Raw genomic sequence first — 19,002 nt, 5'->3', positions numbered from 1 at the left:
GGCTGTCCCCGGGAGGCGGGGCACCCTTTCCCGGGGGGGGCCTGTCCCCCGGGGGGGGGGGGAACCCTGTCCGGGGGGGACCCTGTCCCGGGGGGGGTCCCCCAGGGGGGGGATGTTGCTGATTTACTGAATGTTTTTGTGCATTACAAAATGAAAGTATCCCCGCCCCCTGGTTACCATGGTGAGGATGGAGGGGCGGGACTTTCCTGGTGACGCGGGTGGGGCATGACGTCTGCCGTTGACTATTGGTTGAACGGACGCGTCACTGGCCGTTGTGGCCCCGCCCCCTACAGTCACCATAGCGACCGGCCCGGCAACAACAACAAGAAGAGCGGCGAGAGGGAGACAGGATGGTGAGGGGTCCGAGCGGCTGAGGCGGCGGCACCGGGAGCAGCTCCTCCCCGGGGGGGGGCAGAGTGGGCAGGGCCCCGGGGGGGGGCAGGGCCCGGGGGGGGGGCAGGGTGGGCACGGCCCAGGGGGGGGGCGGGGCCCCGGGGGGGGGGGGCAGAGTGGGCAGGGCCCCGGGGGGGGGGGCAGAGTGGGCACGGCCCAGGGGGGGGGCAGGGCCCCGGGGGGGGGGGGGGCAGAGTGGGCAGGGCCCCGGGGGGGGGGGGCAGAGTGGGCAGGGCCCCGGGGGGGGGGGCAGAGTGGGCACGGCCCTGGGGGGGGCAGGGCCCCGGGGGGGGGGCAGAGTGGGCAGGGCCCCGGGGGGGGGGCAGAGGGGGCACGGCCCGGGGGGGGGCAGGGCCCGGGGGGGGGCAGGGTGGGCACAGCCCAGGGGGGGGCAGGGCCCCGGGGGGGGGGGCAGAGTGGGCACGGCCCAGGGGGGGGCAGAGTGGGCACAGGGGCAGAGTGGGCACGGCCCAGGGAGGGCAGAGTGGGCACGGCCCAGGGGGGGGCAGAGTGGGCACAGGGGCAGAGTGGGCACGGCCCAGGGAGGGCAGAGTGGGCACGGCCCAGGGGGGGGCAGAGTGGGCACAGGGGCAGAGTGGGCACGGCCCGGGGGGGACAGAGTGGGCACGGCCCGGGGGGACAGAGTGGGCACGGCCCGGGGGGACAGAGTGGGCACGGCCCGGGGGGGACAGAGTGGGCACGGCCCGGGGGGAACAGAGTGGGCACGGCCCGGGGGGGACAGAGTGGGCACGGCCCGGGGGGGACAGAGTGGGCACGGCCCGGGGGGACAGAGTGGGCACGGCCCGGGGGGGACAGAGTGGGCACGGCCCGGGGGGACAGAGTGGGCACGGCCCGGGGGGGACAGAGTGGGCACGGCCCGGGGGGGGCAGAGTGGGTATGGCCCGGGGGGGCAGAGTGGGCACGGCCCGGGGGGGGGCAGAGTGGGCACAGGGGCAGAGTGGGCACGGCCCTGGGGGGGGCAGGGCCCGGGGGGGGGCAGGGTGGGCACAGCCCAGGGGGGGGGCAGGGCCCCGGGGGGGGGGGGGCAGAGTGGGCACGGCCCAGGGAGGGCAGAGTGGGCACGGCCCAGGGGGGGGCAGAGTGGGCACAGGGGCAGAGTGGGCACGGCCCAGGGAGGGCAGAGTGGGCACGGCCCAGGGGGGCAGAGTGGGCACGGCCCAGGGGGGGCAGAGTGGGCACAGGGGCAGAGTGGGCACGGCCCGGGGGGGACAGAGTGGGCACGGCCCGGGGGGACAGAGTGGGCACGGCCCGGGGGGGACAGAGTGGGCACGGCCCGGGGGGACAGAGTGGGCACGGCCCGGGGGGGACAGAGTGGGCACGGCCCGGGGGGGGCAGAGTGGGTATGGCCCGGGGGGGCAGAGTGGGCACGGCCCGGGGGGGGCAGAGTGGGCACGGGGGGCAGAGTGGGCACGGGGGGGGCAGAGTGGGCACAGGGGGGCAGAGTGGGCACGGGGGGGCAGAGTGGGCATGGGGGGAGAGTGGGCACGGCCTGGGGGGGCAGAGTGGGCATGGCCCAGGGGGGGCAGAGTCGGCACGAGGGGGAGAGTAGGCACGGCCTGGGGGGGCAGAGTGGGCACGGCCCAGGGGGGGCAGAGTGGGCATGGCCCAGGGGGGCAGAGTGGGCACGGGGGGCAGAGTGGGCATGGCCTGGGGGGGCAGAATGGGCACAGCCCGGGGGGGCACGGCCCAGGGGGGGCAGAGTGGGCACGGCCTGGGGGGGGCAGAGTGGGCACGGGGGGCAGAGTGGGCACGGCCCAGGGGGGGCAGAGTGGGCATGGCCCGGGGTGGGGGCAGAGTGTGCACGGCCCGGGGGGGCAGAGTGGGCACGGGGGGCAGAGTGGGCACGGCCCAGGGGGGCAGAGTGGGCACAGCCCGGGGGGCACAGCCCAGGGGGGGCAGAGTGGGCACGGCCCAGGGGGGGCAGAGTGGGCACAGGGGCAGAGTGGGCACGGCCCAGGGAGGGCACAGTGGGCACGGCCCAGGGGGGACAGAGTGGGCACGGCCCAGGGGGGCAGAGTGGGCACAGCCCGGGGGGGCACAGCCCAGGGGGGGCAGAGTGGGCACGGCCCAGGGGGGGCAGAGTGGGCACAGGGGCAGAGTGGGCACGGCCCAGGGAGGGCACAGTGGGCACGGCCCAGGGGGGACAGAGTGGGCACGGCCCAGGGGGGACAGAGTGGGCACGGCCCGGGGGGGGCAGAGTGGGTATGGCCCGGGGGGCAGAGTGGGGCCACAGCCCCGGGGGGGCAGAGTGGGCAGGGCCCGGGGGGGCAGAGTGGGCACAGGGGGCAGAGTGGGCACGGGGGGGCAGAGTGGGCACGGCCTGGGGGGGCAGAGTGGGCACGGGGGGCAGAGTGGGCACGGCCCAGGGGGCAGAGTGGGCACAGGGGGGAAGAGTGGGCACGGGGGGGCAGAGTGGGCACGGGGGTGAGAGTGGGCACGGCCTGGGGGGGCAGAGTGGGCACGGGGGGCAGAGTGGGCACGGCCCAGGGGGGGCAGAGTGGGCATGGCCCGGGGTGGGGGCAGAGTGGGCACGGCCCAGGGGGGGCAGAGTGGGCACGGGGGGCAGAGTGGGCATGGCCTGGGGGGGCAGAATGGGCACAGCCCGGGGGGGCACGGCCCAGGGGGGGCAGAGTGGGCACGGCCTGGGGGGGCAGAGTGGGCACGGGGGGCAGAGTGGGCACGGCCCAGGGGGGGCAGAGTGGGCATGGCCCGGGGTGGGGGCAGAGTGGGCAAGGCCCAGGGGGGGCAGAGTGGGCACGGGGGGCAGAGTGGGCACGGCCCAGGGGGGCAGAGTGGGCACAGCCTGGGGGGGCACAGCCCAGGGGGGGCAGAGTGGGCACGGCCCAGGGGGGCAGAGTGGGCACAGCCCAGGGCAGAGTGGGCACGGCCCGGGGGCAGAGTGGGTACAGCCCGGGGGGGGGCAGTGTGGGCACGGTCCGGGGTGGCAGAGTGGGCACGGCCCGGGGTGGGGGGTCAGAGTGGACATGGCCCGGTGGGGGGGGGTGGGGGGGCAGAGTGGACAGGGCCCGGTGGGGGTGGGGGGGGGGGGGTGGGGGGGGGGGCAGTGTGGACAGGGCCTGTTAGGGCAGCATAATAGCACAGTGGTTAGCACAGTTGCCTCACAGCTCCAAGGTCCCAGTTTCCATTCCCCCCCTGGGTCACTGTTTGTGCAGAGTCTGCGTGGGCTTCCTCCAGGTTAGGTGGATTGGGCGTGCTAAATTGCCCTCCGTGTACAAAAAGGTTAGGTGGGGTTACAGGGATAGGGTGGGGATTGGGCCTGGGTGGGGTGCTCTTTCCAAGGCCCGGTGCAGACTTGATGGGCTGAATGGCCTCCTTCTGCGCTCTAGATTCTGTGAGGTGCCGCACTGTTTCTTTGTGCACAGCACATGCTGTTTGTCATCTCCTTCAAAGACCAATGATGCCTGTACACTTGGGCATCCTCCTCTGGATCCCTCCTCGGCCTATTGGACAGTTGAGCCTGCAGGTTGTGCAGTGGCTCCCTGCATAAGGGGTCCTGCTCAAGCCCATGTCAATGCTGCTGCTGCCTTCTCCGGCATCTGGCTGCCTGGGCTTCCACCTGCACTATGAGGGCAGCCGCTGCATGGGGCAACAACACCACCCACATTGTTATGTTGTAAGAAATTGGAGATGTTAGGGCTTCCACCCCGGGACCCTCAAATCCTCCAAGCCACCTCCACCCTGACGTGTCCAGCCTTCACTCAGAGTGCCATCCATCAAGCCAGTTTTGCTGGAAAACCTCACTGTGCACACTCACCCCGGCCGCAGCAGGAATCCCTTGACCCGCCGGGAACATTAGGGAGACCATCTTCTGATCCACACATTCACCCTTGGGCAGACAGACAGGCAGCAACTGCAGTTGCCCCTGTTACATGTATACACAATATTACAGGATGGTTTGTAGGTTCGCAGTTGCTGACCCCTCATCACCAACCCCCCGCTCCCAGCCCAGTGAAAAACAATCACTGCTTCAAAACTCACCTGTGCAATACGCCCGCTGGTTCAGACAGAGGAGGCAGCACCTGTAGATTCCTGGAACGAGAAAATCAGTCAGCTCGGTTTCAACCCCTTCAGATTTTTGATCTGCAAGCCTTTATTCATATCCACGTGAAATTGCTTTAGCTAGTCTGTGATTGACAGACTTCCACAGACACCCAGCTGTCTGGGTAGTTTAAATCATTACCCTTCATGCTTGAGTGGCTTTCAAGTAGTTAGCTGTGAAATTATTACCCTTCATGCTTGAGTGGCTTTCAAGTAGTTAGCTGTGAAATTATTACCCTTCATGCTTGAGTGGCTTTCAAGTAGTTAGCTGTGAAATTATTACCCTTCATGCTTGAGTGGCTTTCAAGTAGTTAGCTGTGAAATTATTACCCTTCATGCTTGAGTGGCTTTCAAGTAGTTAGCTGTGAAATTATTACCCTTCATGCTTGAGTGGCTTTCAAGTAGTTAGCTGTGAAATTATTACCCTTCATGCTTGAGTGGCTTTCAAGTAGTTAGCTGTGAAATTATTACCCTTCATGCTTGAGTGGCTTTCAAGTAGTTAGCTGTGAAATTAACTACAATGTTTATAAACATCTATCTATGATTGGCAATGTTTATAAACAACTAGCTATGATTGACAGCACCTGGAGCAAATCAAAGACAGTTAAGAGTTCACACTTCAGAAAGCACTTAACTGTTTTATGGTGTGGTCCAGGAGCTGTCAATCATAGCTAGATGTTTATTACCTGAACAGGCACCGGAATGTGGTGACTAGGGGCTTTTCACAGAAACTTCATACTTGTGACAATAAAATATTATTATTATGAACATTGCCAATCATAGGGGGGATCTTATAGAAACATTTAAAATTATGAAGGGAATAGATAGGATAGATGCGGGCAGGTTGTTTCCACTGGCGGGTGACAGCAGAACTAGGGGACATAGCCTCAAAATAAGGGGAAGTAGATTTAGGACTGAGTTTAGGAGGAACTTCTTCACCCAAAGGGTTGTGAATCTATGGAATTCCTTGCCCAGTGAAGCAGTTGAGGCTCCTTCATTAAATGTTTTTTCTTTAAAAAACTAAGATAGTTTTTTAAAGAAAAAAGGGATTAAGGGTTATGGTGTTCGGGCTGGAAAGTGGAGCTGAGTCCACAAAAGATCAGCCATGATCTAATTGAATGGCGGAGCAGGCTCGAGGGGCCAGATGGCCGACTCCTGCTTCTAGTTCTTATGTTCATATGTTTCTAAACATTGCCAATCGTCGCTAGATGTTTATAAATATTGGCCATGATGTGGAGATGCCGGCGTTGGACTGGGGTGAGCACAGTAAGAAGTCTTACAACACCAGGTTAAAGTCCAACAGGTTTGTTTCAAACACGAGCTTTCGGAGCACGGCTCCTTCTTCAGGTGAATGAAGAAGGAGCCGTGCTCCGAAAGCTCGTGTTTGAAACAAACCTGTTGGACTTTAACCTGGTGTTGTAAGACTTCTTACTATAAATATTGGGGCAGCTTGGAGGCACAGCGGTTAGCACTGCTGCCTCACAGCAGCAGGGACCTTGGGTCACTGTCTGTGCGGAGTATTTACGTTCTCCCCGTGCCTGCGTGGTTTCCTCGGGATGCTGTGGTTTCTTCCCACAGTCCAAAGATGTGCAGGTTAGGTAGATTGGCCATTCTAAATTGCACCTTAGTGCCCAGAAAAGGTTAGATGTAGTTACGGGGATAGGGCGAGATGTGGGTCTGGGTGGGGTGCTCCCTTCTCAGGTTCAGTGCAGTCTCGATGTGCTGAATGGCCTCCTACGCTTTGGGATTGTATGATTCAATGAATCACAGCCCAGTTAAGGCAATTTCACATATATATGAACGAAAGGCTTGCAAATCAAAGATCTGGGGGGGGCTTAAATCCAGCTGATTGGTTTTCTCTTTCCAGGAATTTACAGATGCTGCTTCCTCTGCATTAGCAGCTGTGGTGAGTTTTAAAGCAGTGATTTGTTTCTCACTGCCTCTGTCAGGACTGCTGTTTCGCTTCCAGGCAAGGGTCTCTCTTATGGGGGTTACCAATGGGGCCTCTGTATTTGTGCAATCTCTGGTGAGGGTCTCTCTCATGGGGTTCTCTGGTGGGGGTCAGATCATCCTCGTACTGTGCGGGGGGGCTGGGGGGGGGGGGGGGGGGGGGGGCTGGTGGGCAGTGACCACCACTGGCCAGAAAATCCCAGTGGAAGGGAGGAATTGCTTTGCGGGAGGGAAGGGGGAACCAGCCGCTAGACCTCGCTGTTGGGGCTGCCCGCTCAAAATGATGGCTCGATAGTGGGATTCACAGGGACCTCTCGCATGGCATGGGATAATGATTTGGTTCCAGGTTTGCACTCCTAGCACAAGCACAAATTAGTTGTGATTCATCTCCGGCAGGAGAAGAAATCTCCAAAATGGAGAATTCTGGGCAATGTAATATTATACTGTGAGGATGTGAGGGAGTTGCTGTTGATTCTTCCTGCTCACTTTCAGTCAGTGTGTCCCGGAACTTGTGGTCCTGAGATTCAAGGAACTTCCTCAACGAGGGTCAGCCGTTCGCGCCGATATCGGATCAAGGCCTCAAACTCTCAGGTTGACGAAACTCTGTTTGGGAACCATCGTCAGGTAATTTCAATCAAGAATGTGCCATGTTGTCTGGTCCTGAGCTCGACACAGTCATATGATCATAGAAAAGTTACAACACTGAAGGAGTCCATTTAGCCCATCTTGTCCATGTCAGCCCGAGGACACCCAGGTGTATCCCACCTTCCTGCACCTAGTCCATAGCACTGGAGCTGACAGCACTTAAAAAGTACCTGGATCTGCACCTTAAAAGTTTAGGGTCTCTGCCTCCCCCCCCCACCCAATTCAGATTTCACTGCTCTCTCTCTCTCTCTGGGGTCTAGAATTAACTACCATTTGACAGAAGACATTCTTCTTTCGCTCTGTCTTAAATGGGACAACCCTTATTCTGAAAATGTGCCCGAGTTCCAGATCCCTTCACAAGAGAAACAAATCCTCTCATATCAACCTTGTGAAGCCTGGACAGAACGATATGTTTTAGTAAGATCATCTCTCATTCTTCTAAACTCCAATGAGGATAGGTGCCAATCTTCTCAATAAAACAGTCCCTTCATCCCAGGAATCAGCCCTGTGAACCTTCTCTGAACTGCTCTCATTGCAACTATAGCTTCTGTTAAGTAAGGAGACCAAAACTGTACTCGGTACAAAGAACAATACAGCACTGGAACAGGCCCTTCAGCCCACCAAGCCTGTCCCGGTCATGATACCAACCTTTGCCAAAACCCTCAGCCCTTCCTTGTACCGTATCCCTCTATACCCATCCTATTCAAGTATTTGTCAAGATGCCTTTTGAACGCTGTTAATGCTTCCACAACCTCCCCTGGCAACGCGTTCCAGGCACTCACCACCCTCTGTGTAAAAAACCTGCCTCACACATCTCCTCTAAACTTTGCCCCACGGACCTTAAACTATGCCCCCTGGTGACTGACCCCTTCACACTGGGAAAGAGTGCCTGCCCATCCACTCTATCCATACCTCTCATAATCTTGTAGACCTCTGTCAGATCACTCCTCAACCTCCGATTTCTAATGAAAACAGTCCGTGCCTATTCAGCCTCTCCACATAGCTAACACACTCCAGACCAGGCAACATCCTGGCAAACCTCCTCTGCACACTCTCCAAAGCCTCCACACCCTTCTGGTAGTGTGGCGACCAGAATTGTGCGCCATATTCCAAATGCGGCCTTACCAAGGTTCTATACAACTGTAGCATGACTTGCCAGTTTTTATACTCAATGCCCCGTCCAATGAAGGCAAGCATTCCATGGGCTTTCTTAACCTGGAACGTGAGGGGTTTGAATGGACCAGTGAAGCGGGCAAGGAATTTTACACACTTGAAGGGTCTAGACCCGGGTGTTGTGTTCCTACAGGAGACCTACTTGTGAGTGAAGGACTAGATAAGGTTTCACAAAAAGTGGATGGGGTAAGTCTTTCACTCGGACTTTAATTGTCGGGCCAGAGGCACGGCAATACTAATCCGCAAAAAAATACAATTTACTCCCTCACGGATTATGGATGACCCTAATGGTCGCTGTATTGTTGTCTGTGGTTCGCTGGAGAACGCTCCAGTTATTTTGGTGAATATTTATGCCCCAATTGGGCCAAGCTGAGCTTCATACACTCTCTGGTAAACACCCTCCCGGTTTACACTCACATCGGATGATTCTGGAAGGAGATTTAAACTGTGTCTTGGACCCTAAAATGGACCGCCCCATGTTGAAATCCCAGCCCCAAACTGGGATGTCTAAGGGCATTGACCTCTTTCATGGATAGGATTGGAGTGGTTGACCCGTGGTGTATTATGCATCTAAACAGTAAAGAATTTTCTTTTGTTTTGCATGCTCACTGTGCCTACTCCTGAATTCATTTTTATGTTGTTGACAAATCCCTCCTCCCCTCAGTGAGAGCAGCCGAATACTCGGCAATTGTCATCTTGGACCATGCCCTCAACTTGTTGAATTTTGCTTTGATTTTGGCCCTTCTGAGTGCCCAACCTGGGGATTAGACACCACCTTCCTTCCCGTTGTGAGCGATTGTCTGTTGTCATAGCAGACTTTATCAAACTCAACGAAACAGAGTCAATTTCTCTCTAAACACTATGGGAAACCCTAAAAGCCATCATTAGGGGGAAGGGAAATTATCTCATATAATGCTCGCATTGTGAAAAAGAAGAGAAAGCAATTACAAAGGCTGATGGTATCCATCTTGGAGGTTGATCTCCAATATCTTGCTGCCTGTCATGTGAGAGTACCTTTAAGAAATGGATGTTTGAGCAATGTACCTTTAAGAAATGAAGCTGATCATATTACTGAAGTGATGTCAGAGGGTGGGGGGAGCTGAGCTGAGCTCACTTCTGCTTTTGGTTTCAGTTTGAGGAGAAAGCTGGGAGTGTCTGTGTGTTTTGCTGAGCTGCTTGAAAGAAAAAAGCCAGTCCTGAGAAAGCATTTTGAGAAGTGCCTCTGTTGGCTGTGCTGCATGAAAATGTGCTAGGACTGCAGGCTGATATATCTTTCCCATCCAACAGAAAATATATATTAACTGTAACATGGTGTTACTGTTTTTGTGAAGGTGAAGTCTTTTGGGATGTGTATAGGAACAGTTTGCAGGATTGGGCAGTGTTGTATTATTTTCAGGGTTATCTTTGAAGTAAGGGGTGCTAAGAGATCCAATGTTTATTTCTAAGGTTAATTTGAGTTCATGGAATAAACATTGTTTTGTTTTAAAAACTACGCGTCCATAATTGTAATACCGCAAGTGTGCTTCAAAAGCAACAATCCATTAAAGGGGGAAGTTGGTTGGACTCCATGATACATTTTGGGGTTCTGAAAACCCCTTTCCCCATAACATGCCCCAATGCCAGAGTTACTGATACACAGAAAAATCTTGCAACTGCAATTTGAATTGATCTCCAGCAACAAAGTGGTGCATCAGTTACGACGTTTTAGGGGCACCTTCTCTGAACACGGGAAAGGTGGGCCACCTTCCTGTGTGTCAGCTCAAGAATCAGGCAGCCTCCCGAGAAATTCCTCAGATTCGGAGCAAAGAAGGTAATCCAGTCTCAGCCCCTCTCCAGGCAAATGTAACTTTCAGTACGTTTTACCATGAGCTATATGAGTCAGAGACATGATGAGATTGCTGGATAGTTTACACATCCCGACCATCGAGGAATGCCGGAAAAGGGAACTGGAATCCCCCTCAAGCCCAGAAGAAATACAGAAATATATTGGTCGGTTACAATCTGGCAAAGCACCCGGTCCTGACAGCTTCCCACCCGAATATTATAAGAGGTTCTCAGAGTAACTAATACATATAGTTTTGGACATGCTCAATGATTCACTGTCCAGGGGATCATTAACCCCTCCTTGCCCAAGCCACAATCTCGGTGCTCCTGAAAAAGGGTGAGGACCCAGTAGAGTGTGGGTTGTTTTGACCCATTTCATTCCCTAACACTGATGTTAAGAGGGCAGCACGGTAGCATGGTGGTTAGCACAATTGCTTCAGAACTCCAGGGTCCCAGGTTCGATTCCCGGCTTGGTTCACTGTCTGTGCGGAGTCTGCACGTTCTCCCCGTGTCTGCGTGGGTTTCCTCCGGGTGCTCCGGTTTCCTTCCACTAGTCCCAAAAAAAAGACATGCTGTTACATAATTTGGGCATTCGGAATTCTCCCTCTGTGTACCCGAACAGGCACCGGAATGTGGCAACTAGGGGATTTTCACATTAATTTCATTAGAGTGTTAATGTAAGCCTACTTGTGACAATAAAGAGTATTGAAAAAAAAGAGTTTTACAAGAATATTTCCAGTGGTGAGAAACTTCAGTTATGAAGATAGATTGGAGAGGTTGGGACATTTTTTCTTGGAGAGAAGAAGGCTGAGCGGGGATATGATTGAGATGTTCAAAGGAATGAAGAGGCTGGGCAGAGTAGACGGGGAGAAACTGTTGCTGCTTGTAAAAGGATCAAGAATGAGAGGACACAGATTTAAATTGATTTGCAAAAGAAGCAAATGTGATGTGAGGATACACTGCCTGCAATGTGGTGGAGGCAGGTTCAATCAAAGCATTCAAGAGGACATTTGATGATTAACATACAACATGCAATGCAGAAGTAGGCCATTCTGGCTAAAGTCCTGGCATCCCGGGTGGAGCCATGTCTTACAATTATAATATCAGAGGATCAGACAGGTTTTACCAAAGGTAGTCAGTTATCGGCCAATGTCCGACGTCTCTTGAACAATGTCCTAACCCCTCATCTTCTCAGGAACATGAAGTTATCTTTGGATGCAGAAAGGCGTTTGATAGGGTGGAGTGGAACTACCTTTTTGAGATCTTGGATAGTTTGGGATTTGGTCTGAAATTCTCCTCCTGGATTTGTTTGATGTACAATTCCACGAAAGCCAATATCCACACAAATATGACCTGCTCTGAATACTGCCCAGTAGATAGGGGCACTAGACAGTTCTTCCCCTTTCTCCATTGCCCTTTGTAATGGTCATTGAACTTCTGGGGCAGTGAGGTCATCGGAAGGATGGAGGGGCATACACCTTGAGGGGGTGGAGCACCCGATCTCACTATACGCAGATTACCTACTTTTATTTATTACGGATCTGGTCTCCTCAGTAGAAAACGTCATGAAGATACTCACGAGATTTGGCACATTCTCAGGCTATAAATTAAATATCAGTAAAAGTGAGTGTTTCCCAGTGAACTCAATGGCCAGAGGGGCTGATAGAATCCACAGTTTTTAGTAAAGAATCTACCTTTTAGTATATTAAAATGGCTTCTTGAAATAAAATATACCAGATAGTGAGAGATGCTGTTTCCCATGAGAATAATCAAGATAAGAACCTCCTAGACAAACCAAGGACACATTTGGCCAAGTCAAAGATTTTGGGCAACATTCCCAGAAACTGTTTTTATGGCAACCGATAAGGTCCATAAGAAAGACATATTTCAAATCACCTCATGTTAAAATTTGATGGACAAATACATATAAAATTGAGTTAACTATGAAAGAACTTTAACATAATCACAGCAAGAAAGGGGAGGGACATTAATGACAGCAATAATCTTTAAAGAATACATGCCAGTTTGAACAAGGCATTCTTGAATCACTGACTTTAATATCCAAAGCTACTTTTCTGCTCTGTCGCTTTGAACAGCTATTTCGTTTTTATTTTCAACTTTCTGTATTTGTGTATATCAAGAGCTCTTATTTGTATTGAATTGTATTGGATTGGATTGGATTTGTTTATTGTCACGTGTACCGAGGTACAGTGAAAAGTATTTTTCTGCGAGCAGCTCAACAGATCATTCAGTACATGGAAGAAAAGGGAATTAAACAAAATTCAAGAAAATACATGAGAATACATAATAGGGCAACACAAGATATACAATGTAACTACATAAGCATTGACATCGGATGAAGCATACAGGGTAGTGTTAATGAGGTCAGTCAATAAGAGGGTCATTTAGGAGTCTGGTGACAGTGGGGAAGAAGCTGTTTTTGAGTCTGTTCGTGCGTGTTCTCAGACTTCTGAATCTCCTGCCCGATGGAAGAAGTTGGAAAAGTGAGTAAGCCGGGTGGGAGGGATCCTTGATTATGCTGCCTGCTTTCCCCCGGCAGCGGGAGGTGTAGATGGAGTCCATGGATGGGAGGCAGGTTCGTGTGATGGACTAGGCGGTATTCACGACTCTCTGAAGTTTCTTGCGGTCCTGGGCCGAGCAGTTGCCATACCAGGCTGTGATGCAGCCCGATAGGATGCTTTCTATAATGCATCTGTAAAAGTTGGTAAGGGTTAATGTGGACAGGCCGAATTTCCTTGGTTTCCTGAGGAAGTATAGGCGCTGTTGTGCTTTCTTGGTGATAGCATTGACGTGAGTGGACCAGGACAGATTTTTGGTGATGTGCACCCCTAGGAATTTAAAACTGCTAACCATCTCCACCTCGGCCCCGTTGATGCTGACAGGGGTGTGTACAGTACTTTGCTTCCTGAAGTCGATGACCAGCTCTTTGGTTTTGCTGGCATTGAGGGAGAGATTGTTGTCGTTACACCACTCCACTAGGTTCTCTATCTCCCTCCTGTATTCTGACTCGTCGTTATTCGAGATCCGGCCCACTATGGTCGTATCGTCAGCAAACTTGTAGATGGAGTTGGAACCAAGTTTTGCCACACAGTCGTGTGTGTACAGGGAGTAGAGCAGGGGGCTAAGTACGCAGCCTTGCGGGGCACCGATATTGAGGACTATTGTGGAGGAGCTGTTGGTGTTCATTCTTACTGATTGTGGTCTGTTGGTCAGAAAGTCAAGGATCCAGTTGCAGAGTGGAGAGCCAAGTCCTAGGTTTTGGAGCTTTGATATGAGCTTGGCTGGGATTATGGTGTTGAAGGCGGAGCTGTAGTCAATAAATAGGAGTCTGATGTCGGAGTCCTTGTTTTTGAGATGCTCTAGGGATGAGTGTCGGGCCAGGGAAATGGCGTCTGATGTGGACCGGTTGCGACGGTATGCGAATTGAAGTGGGTCAAGGCGTCCAGGAGTATGGAGGTGATGCGCTTCATGATCAGCCTCTCGAAACACTTCATTACAACTGACGTCAGGGCCACCGGGCGGTAGTCATTGAGGCATGTTGCCTGGTTCTTCTTTGGTACCGGTATGATGGTGGTCTTTTTGAAGCAGGTGGGGACCTCAGAGTGGAGTAGGGATAGGTTAAAGATGTCTGTGAATACCTCTGCCAGCTGGTATGCGCAGGCTCTGAGTGCATGACCAGGGATCCCATCCGGGCCCATCGCCTTCCGTGGGTTCACTTTCAGGAAGGCCGATCTGACTTCGGAAACTGTGATGGTGGGTATGGGTGAATTATGGGTGAATTCAACTCAGTACTCTGTATTTGTTTGGACAAAATACTGATCAAGAAATATCTGGGGCGGATGGGTCCCGGTGCTGCCCGTATTCTCCCTGCCGGAGAGCCGGGGAGGGGGGGACAGTTCTGGAGAGGGGGGGGACAGTGCCGGGGGGGGGGGGGGGTCAGTGCCGGGGAGGGGGGGGGACAGTGCCGGAGAGGGGAGGGAGAGTGCCGGGTAGGGAGGGACAGTGCCGGGGGGGGGGGGGGGGGGACGGTGCCGGGGAGGGGGGGGGACAGTGCCGGGGGGGGGTCAGTGCCGGGGAGGGGGGGACAGTGCTGGGGAGGGGGGGGAACAGTTCTGGAGAGGGGGGGGACAGTGCCGGGGGGGGGTCAGTGCCGGGGGGGTCAGTGCCGGAGAGGGGGGGGACAGTGCCGGAGAGGGGGGGGGACAGTGCCGGAGAGGGGGGGACAGTGCCGGGGAGGGGGGGGAGGGGGGGACAGTGCCGGGGAGGGGGGGGAGGGGGGGACAGTGCCGGGGAGGGGGGGAGGGGGGGACAGTGCCGGGGGGGGAAGGGAGGTCGTCCGCCTGGCCAGATGCCATCCTCCCAGAGTCGCGCCTATGCAGCCCATGGCACCTGGCTCCGGGGGGGGGGGGGGGGGGGGGGGTGGTACGGGCAATGATGACATGTTGTCGTCCCCCCCCCCCCCCTCCCCTTGCAGGCCGTCATGTTTTCTGTAGCCAGCGATATTGGCCACCGTAGCGGCAGCCGCTATTCTACATGTTGCCCTGGAGGAGGAGCGTGGCAGAGAGGCGGCGCAGGCTGCCGCAGAGGAGCAGGCGGCAACCGCCCAGGCTGGAGGGCCACCCACCCAACAGGATGAGGAGGAGGAGGAGGAGGGGGGGGGGAGCACGAAGAGGAGGAGGAGCATGAGGAGAGGGTGGAGGACATCGTGGCGCCACAGTGACGGAGACCCCGAGAAGATCCCGTGTGTACCGGCCACGTTCGTCGTACCAGGACCTCACGGACCGGGAATGCAGGAGACTCCGGATGAGCCGTGAAACCGTGGTACACATCTGCCACCTGCTGGCACACCTGGCACTGCGTGGCACTGGGGGAGGACACCCTCTCCCCATGTCCGTCAAGATTACGGTGGCCTGAACTTTTATGCCACGGGGTCATTCCAGGCGGGGACCTGTCCGGCATCTCGCAGACATCGGTGCACCGTTGTATCCGGGCAGTGACAGACACCCTTTATGCCTTGCAGACCGCTACATCCGGTTCCCTGTGAACCGGGCAAGCTAGGATGCCCGGGCCATGGGCTTTTCTGCCGTGGCCAGTTTTCCCATGGTCCATGGGGCGATCGATGGGATGCACGTCGCCATGCGGCCACCTGCAGATAACAGGCTATGTTCACCAATAGGAAGAGGACCTATTCCATGAACATCCAGGTGGTCTGCGACCACCGCATGATGACCCTGCGCGTCTGCGCCCGGTACCCGGGAAGTGTTCACGACTCATACGTGTTGTCGCGGTCTTTCATCCCCGCATGTTCAAGGGACGCCACCCCCGGCTGAGGGGCTGGTTGCTGAGCGACGGGGTTACCCATTGCGGTCGTGGCTGATGACGCCTATACAGAGGCCACAGAGTGACGCGGAGAACAGCTACAATGATGCCCATGTAGCGACAAGGGGTGTGATAGAGAGGTGCTTTGGGCTGCTGAAGATGCATTTCAGGTGCCTGGACATCTCTGGGGGGACCCTCCAATACCCGCCAGATAGGGTCAGCCACATCATTGTGGTGTGCTCTGTCCTGCACAGGGGTGTCCTGTGTAGGTGTCCTGGGTAGGAGTGTCCTGGATAGGGGTGTCCTGGGTAGGGGTGTCCTAGGTAGGGCTGTCCTGGGTAGGGCTGTCCTGGGTAGGGCTGTCCTGGGTAGGAGTGTCCTGGGTAGGAGTGTCCTGGGTAGGGCTGGTCTGGGTAGGGCTGTCCTGGGTAGGGGTGTCCTGGGTAAAGGTTTCCTAGGTAGGGGTGTCCTGGGTAGGGCTGGTCTGGGTAGGGCTGTCCTGGGTAGGGGTGTCCTGGGTAGGGGTGTCCTGGGTAGGGGTGTCCTGGGTAGGGCTGTCCTGGGTAGGGTTGTCCTGGGTAGGGGTGTCCTGGGTAGGGGTGTCCTGGGTAGGAGTGTCCTGGGTAGGGGTGTCCTGGGTAGGAGTGCCCTGGGTAGGGCTGTCCTGTGCAGGGCTGTCCTGGGTAGGGGTGTCCTGGGTAGGGCTGTCCTGAGTAGGGGTGTCCTGGCTCGGCTGCGACGGGGGTCTGTGGCTGCACCTCTCGTCGCTGGGTGTCACACACCGGCGTCACCGCACCCGCATGAGACGGGGGCGCGTCTCCATGGTGCTCCAGGTCTCTCCCACTCTCATGGCCGCCCTGTTTGGCCTGCGGGCGTCGCACGACAGAGAGCTCGGGTCTCTCCCTCTCTCGTGGCCGCCCTGGGGCATCCTGCGGGCGGTCGGCATCCGCGGGGACGGGTGCCTCGATGTTTGGTCCTGCAATACACAATACAGCAGCATGGTTAGACACACGGACGGTGATTGGGGGATATGGGGGAGGGGAGGAGGGGGGATATGAGGGAGGGGGTATATGGGGGATATGGGGGAGAGGGAAGGGCCGTGGGTGGCTCACTTGCTAGTGGCCCCCCGACCTCTGCATCGGCAATCTCCCGGTCCTCAGGTCCGCCTGCCAGTTCCAGGGCCCTTTCCTCATGGACGGTGAGCGGTCTCTCATCAGCTGGGCCCACTCCAGTCCTCTGACGCTCTCTGTTGTTGTGTGCACGCTTCTCCTGTGGGGGGGGGGGCGGGTGGGTGGGTGGCAGAGGTAAAGGCAACAGTGTTAGACAGGTATATGACCACACGACAGCGGTTGCGCGTATATTGGCAGAGGTCGCAGCACATTAGGGTTAGGCTAAGGGTTAGGGTTAGTTGCACGTGCGAGTGTGCTGCTCATCAGGGGGCGGGGGGGGGGGGTGGACTCACCCTGGCTGCCCTGAAGAGGTCGTTGATCTTGTGGCACTGGGTGCCTGTCCTCGGTGTCAGAGCCACAGCACTGACGGCCTCTGCCACCTCCCTCCACAGTTGCCGGCTGAGGAGTGGGGCGACCCTGTGGCCATGTCCGGGGTACAGGGCCTCCCTCCTCTCTTGTACAGCGTCCAGGAGCCCCTCGATGTCGCGCTCCTGGAACCTCGGGGCTGCGCGGCGGACGGCCATGTTTGCCAATCTTCCGGAGGGGGGCGTCTTTTGTGTTGTGACGTCGAGCGGCGTTGCTTACGCTGCGCGTCGTCCACAGCGGGTGACGCCAACAAGAGGCGAGGCCACATTGGATTTGGTTTTGGGTAATGAACCAGGCCAGGTGTTAGATCTGGAGGTAGGTGAGCACTTTGGAAACAGTGACCACAATTCGGTGACCTTTACATTAGTGATGGAAAGGGATAAGTATACCCCGCAGGGCAAGAGTTATAGCTGGGGGAAGGGCAATTATGATGCCATTAGACATGACTTAGGATGTGTTGGTTGGAGAAGTAGGCTGCAAGGGTTGGGCACACTGGATATGTGGAGCTTGTTCAAGGAACAGCTATTGCATGTTCTTGATAAGTACGTACCAGTCAGGCAGGGAGGAAGGGGTCGAGCGAGGGAACCGTGGTTTACCAAAGAAGTGGAATCTCTTGTTAAGAGGAAGAAGGAGGCCTATGTGAAGATGAGGCATGAAGTTTCAGTTGGGGCGCTTGATAGTACAAGGAAGCGAGGAAGGATCTAAAGAGAGAGCTGAGACGAGCAAGGAGGGGAAATGAGAAGTCTTTGGCAGGTAGGATCAAGGAAAACCCAAAAGCTTTCTATAGGTATGTCAGGAATAAAAGAATGACTAGGGTAAGAGTAGGGCCAGTCAAGGACAGTGGTGGGAAGTTGTGTGTGGAGGCTGAGGAGATAAGCGAGATACTAAATGAATACTTTTCATCAGTATTCACTCAAGAAAAGATAATATTGTGGAGGAGAATGCTGAGACCCAGGCTATTAGAATAGATGGCATTGAGGTGCGTAGGGAAGAAGTGTTGGCAATTCTGGACAAGGTGAAAATAGATAAGTCCCCGGGGCCGGATGGGATTTATCCTAGGATTCTCTGGGAAGCCAGGGAAGAGATTGCTGAGCCTTTGGCTTTGATTTTTAGGTCATCATTGGCTACAGGAATAGTGCCAGAGGACTGGAGGATAGCAAATGTGGTCCCTTTGTTCAAGAAGGGGAGTAGAGATAACCCCGGTAACTATAGGCCGGTGAGCCTAACGTCTGTGGTGGGTAAAGTCTTGGAGAGGATTATAAAAGATACGATTTATAATCATCTAGATAGGAATAATATGATTAGGGACAGTCAGCGTGGTTTTGTGAAGGGTAGGTCATGCCTCACAAACCTTATCGAGTTCTTTGAGAAGGTGACTGAACAGGTAGACGAGGGTAGAGCAGTTGATGTGGTGTATATGGATTTCAGTAAAGCGTTTGATAAGGTTCCCCACGGTCATCTATTGCAGAAAATACGGAGGCTGGGGATTGAGGGTGATTTAGATATGTGGATCAGAAATTGGCTAGTTGAAAGAAGACAGAGAGTGGTAGTTGATGGGAAATGTTCAGAATGGAGTTCAGTTACGAGTGGCGTACCACAAGGATCTGTTCTGGGGCCGTTGCTGTTTGTCATTTTTATAAATGACCTAGAGGAGGGCGCAGAAGGATGGGTGAGTAAATTTGCAGACGACACTAAAGTCGGTGGAGTTTTAGACAGTGCGGAAGGATGTTGCAGGTTACAGAGGGACATAGATAAGCTGCAGAGCTGGGCTGAGAGGTGGCAAATGGAGTTTAATGTGGAGAAGTGTGAGGTGATTCACTTTGGAAAGAATAACAGGAATGAGGAATATTTGGCTAATGGTAAATTCTTGGTAGTGTGGATGAGCAGAGGGATCTCGGTGTCCATGTACATAGATCCCTGAAAGTTGCCACCCAGGTTGATAGGGTTGTGAAGAAGGCCTATGGTGTGTTGGCCTTTATTGGTAGAGGGATTGAGTTCCGGAGCCATGAGGTCATGTTGCAGTTGTACAAAACTCTAGTACGGCCGCATTTGGAGTATTGCG

At 55.4% G+C, this 19,002-nt stretch overlaps 1 protein-coding gene across 1 annotated transcript in view; it reads left to right on the top strand.

Annotated features, from left to right (window-relative positions):
* The first annotated feature begins 279 nt into the window (after positions 1-279).
* Positions 280-19,002, top strand: part of cfap45 (cilia and flagella associated protein 45) — a 232,884-nt gene continuing 214,161 nt past the window's right edge. The window contains exons 1-2 of the mRNA XM_038793408.1: positions 280-353; positions 6,916-7,047. Coding sequence (XP_038649336.1) covers positions 351-353; positions 6,916-7,047 — 135 coding nt within the window. The 5' untranslated portion in view covers positions 280-350. The remainder of the gene's footprint in view (positions 354-6,915; positions 7,048-19,002) is intronic.

Source organism: Scyliorhinus canicula, chromosome 4, assembly GCF_902713615.1.
Source record: "Scyliorhinus canicula chromosome 4, sScyCan1.1, whole genome shotgun sequence".
NCBI lineage: Eukaryota > Metazoa > Chordata > Chondrichthyes > Carcharhiniformes > Scyliorhinidae > Scyliorhinus > Scyliorhinus canicula.
The sequence above is the reverse complement of the archived record's forward strand: the minus strand, read 5'-3'. Positions and strand labels throughout refer to the sequence as shown.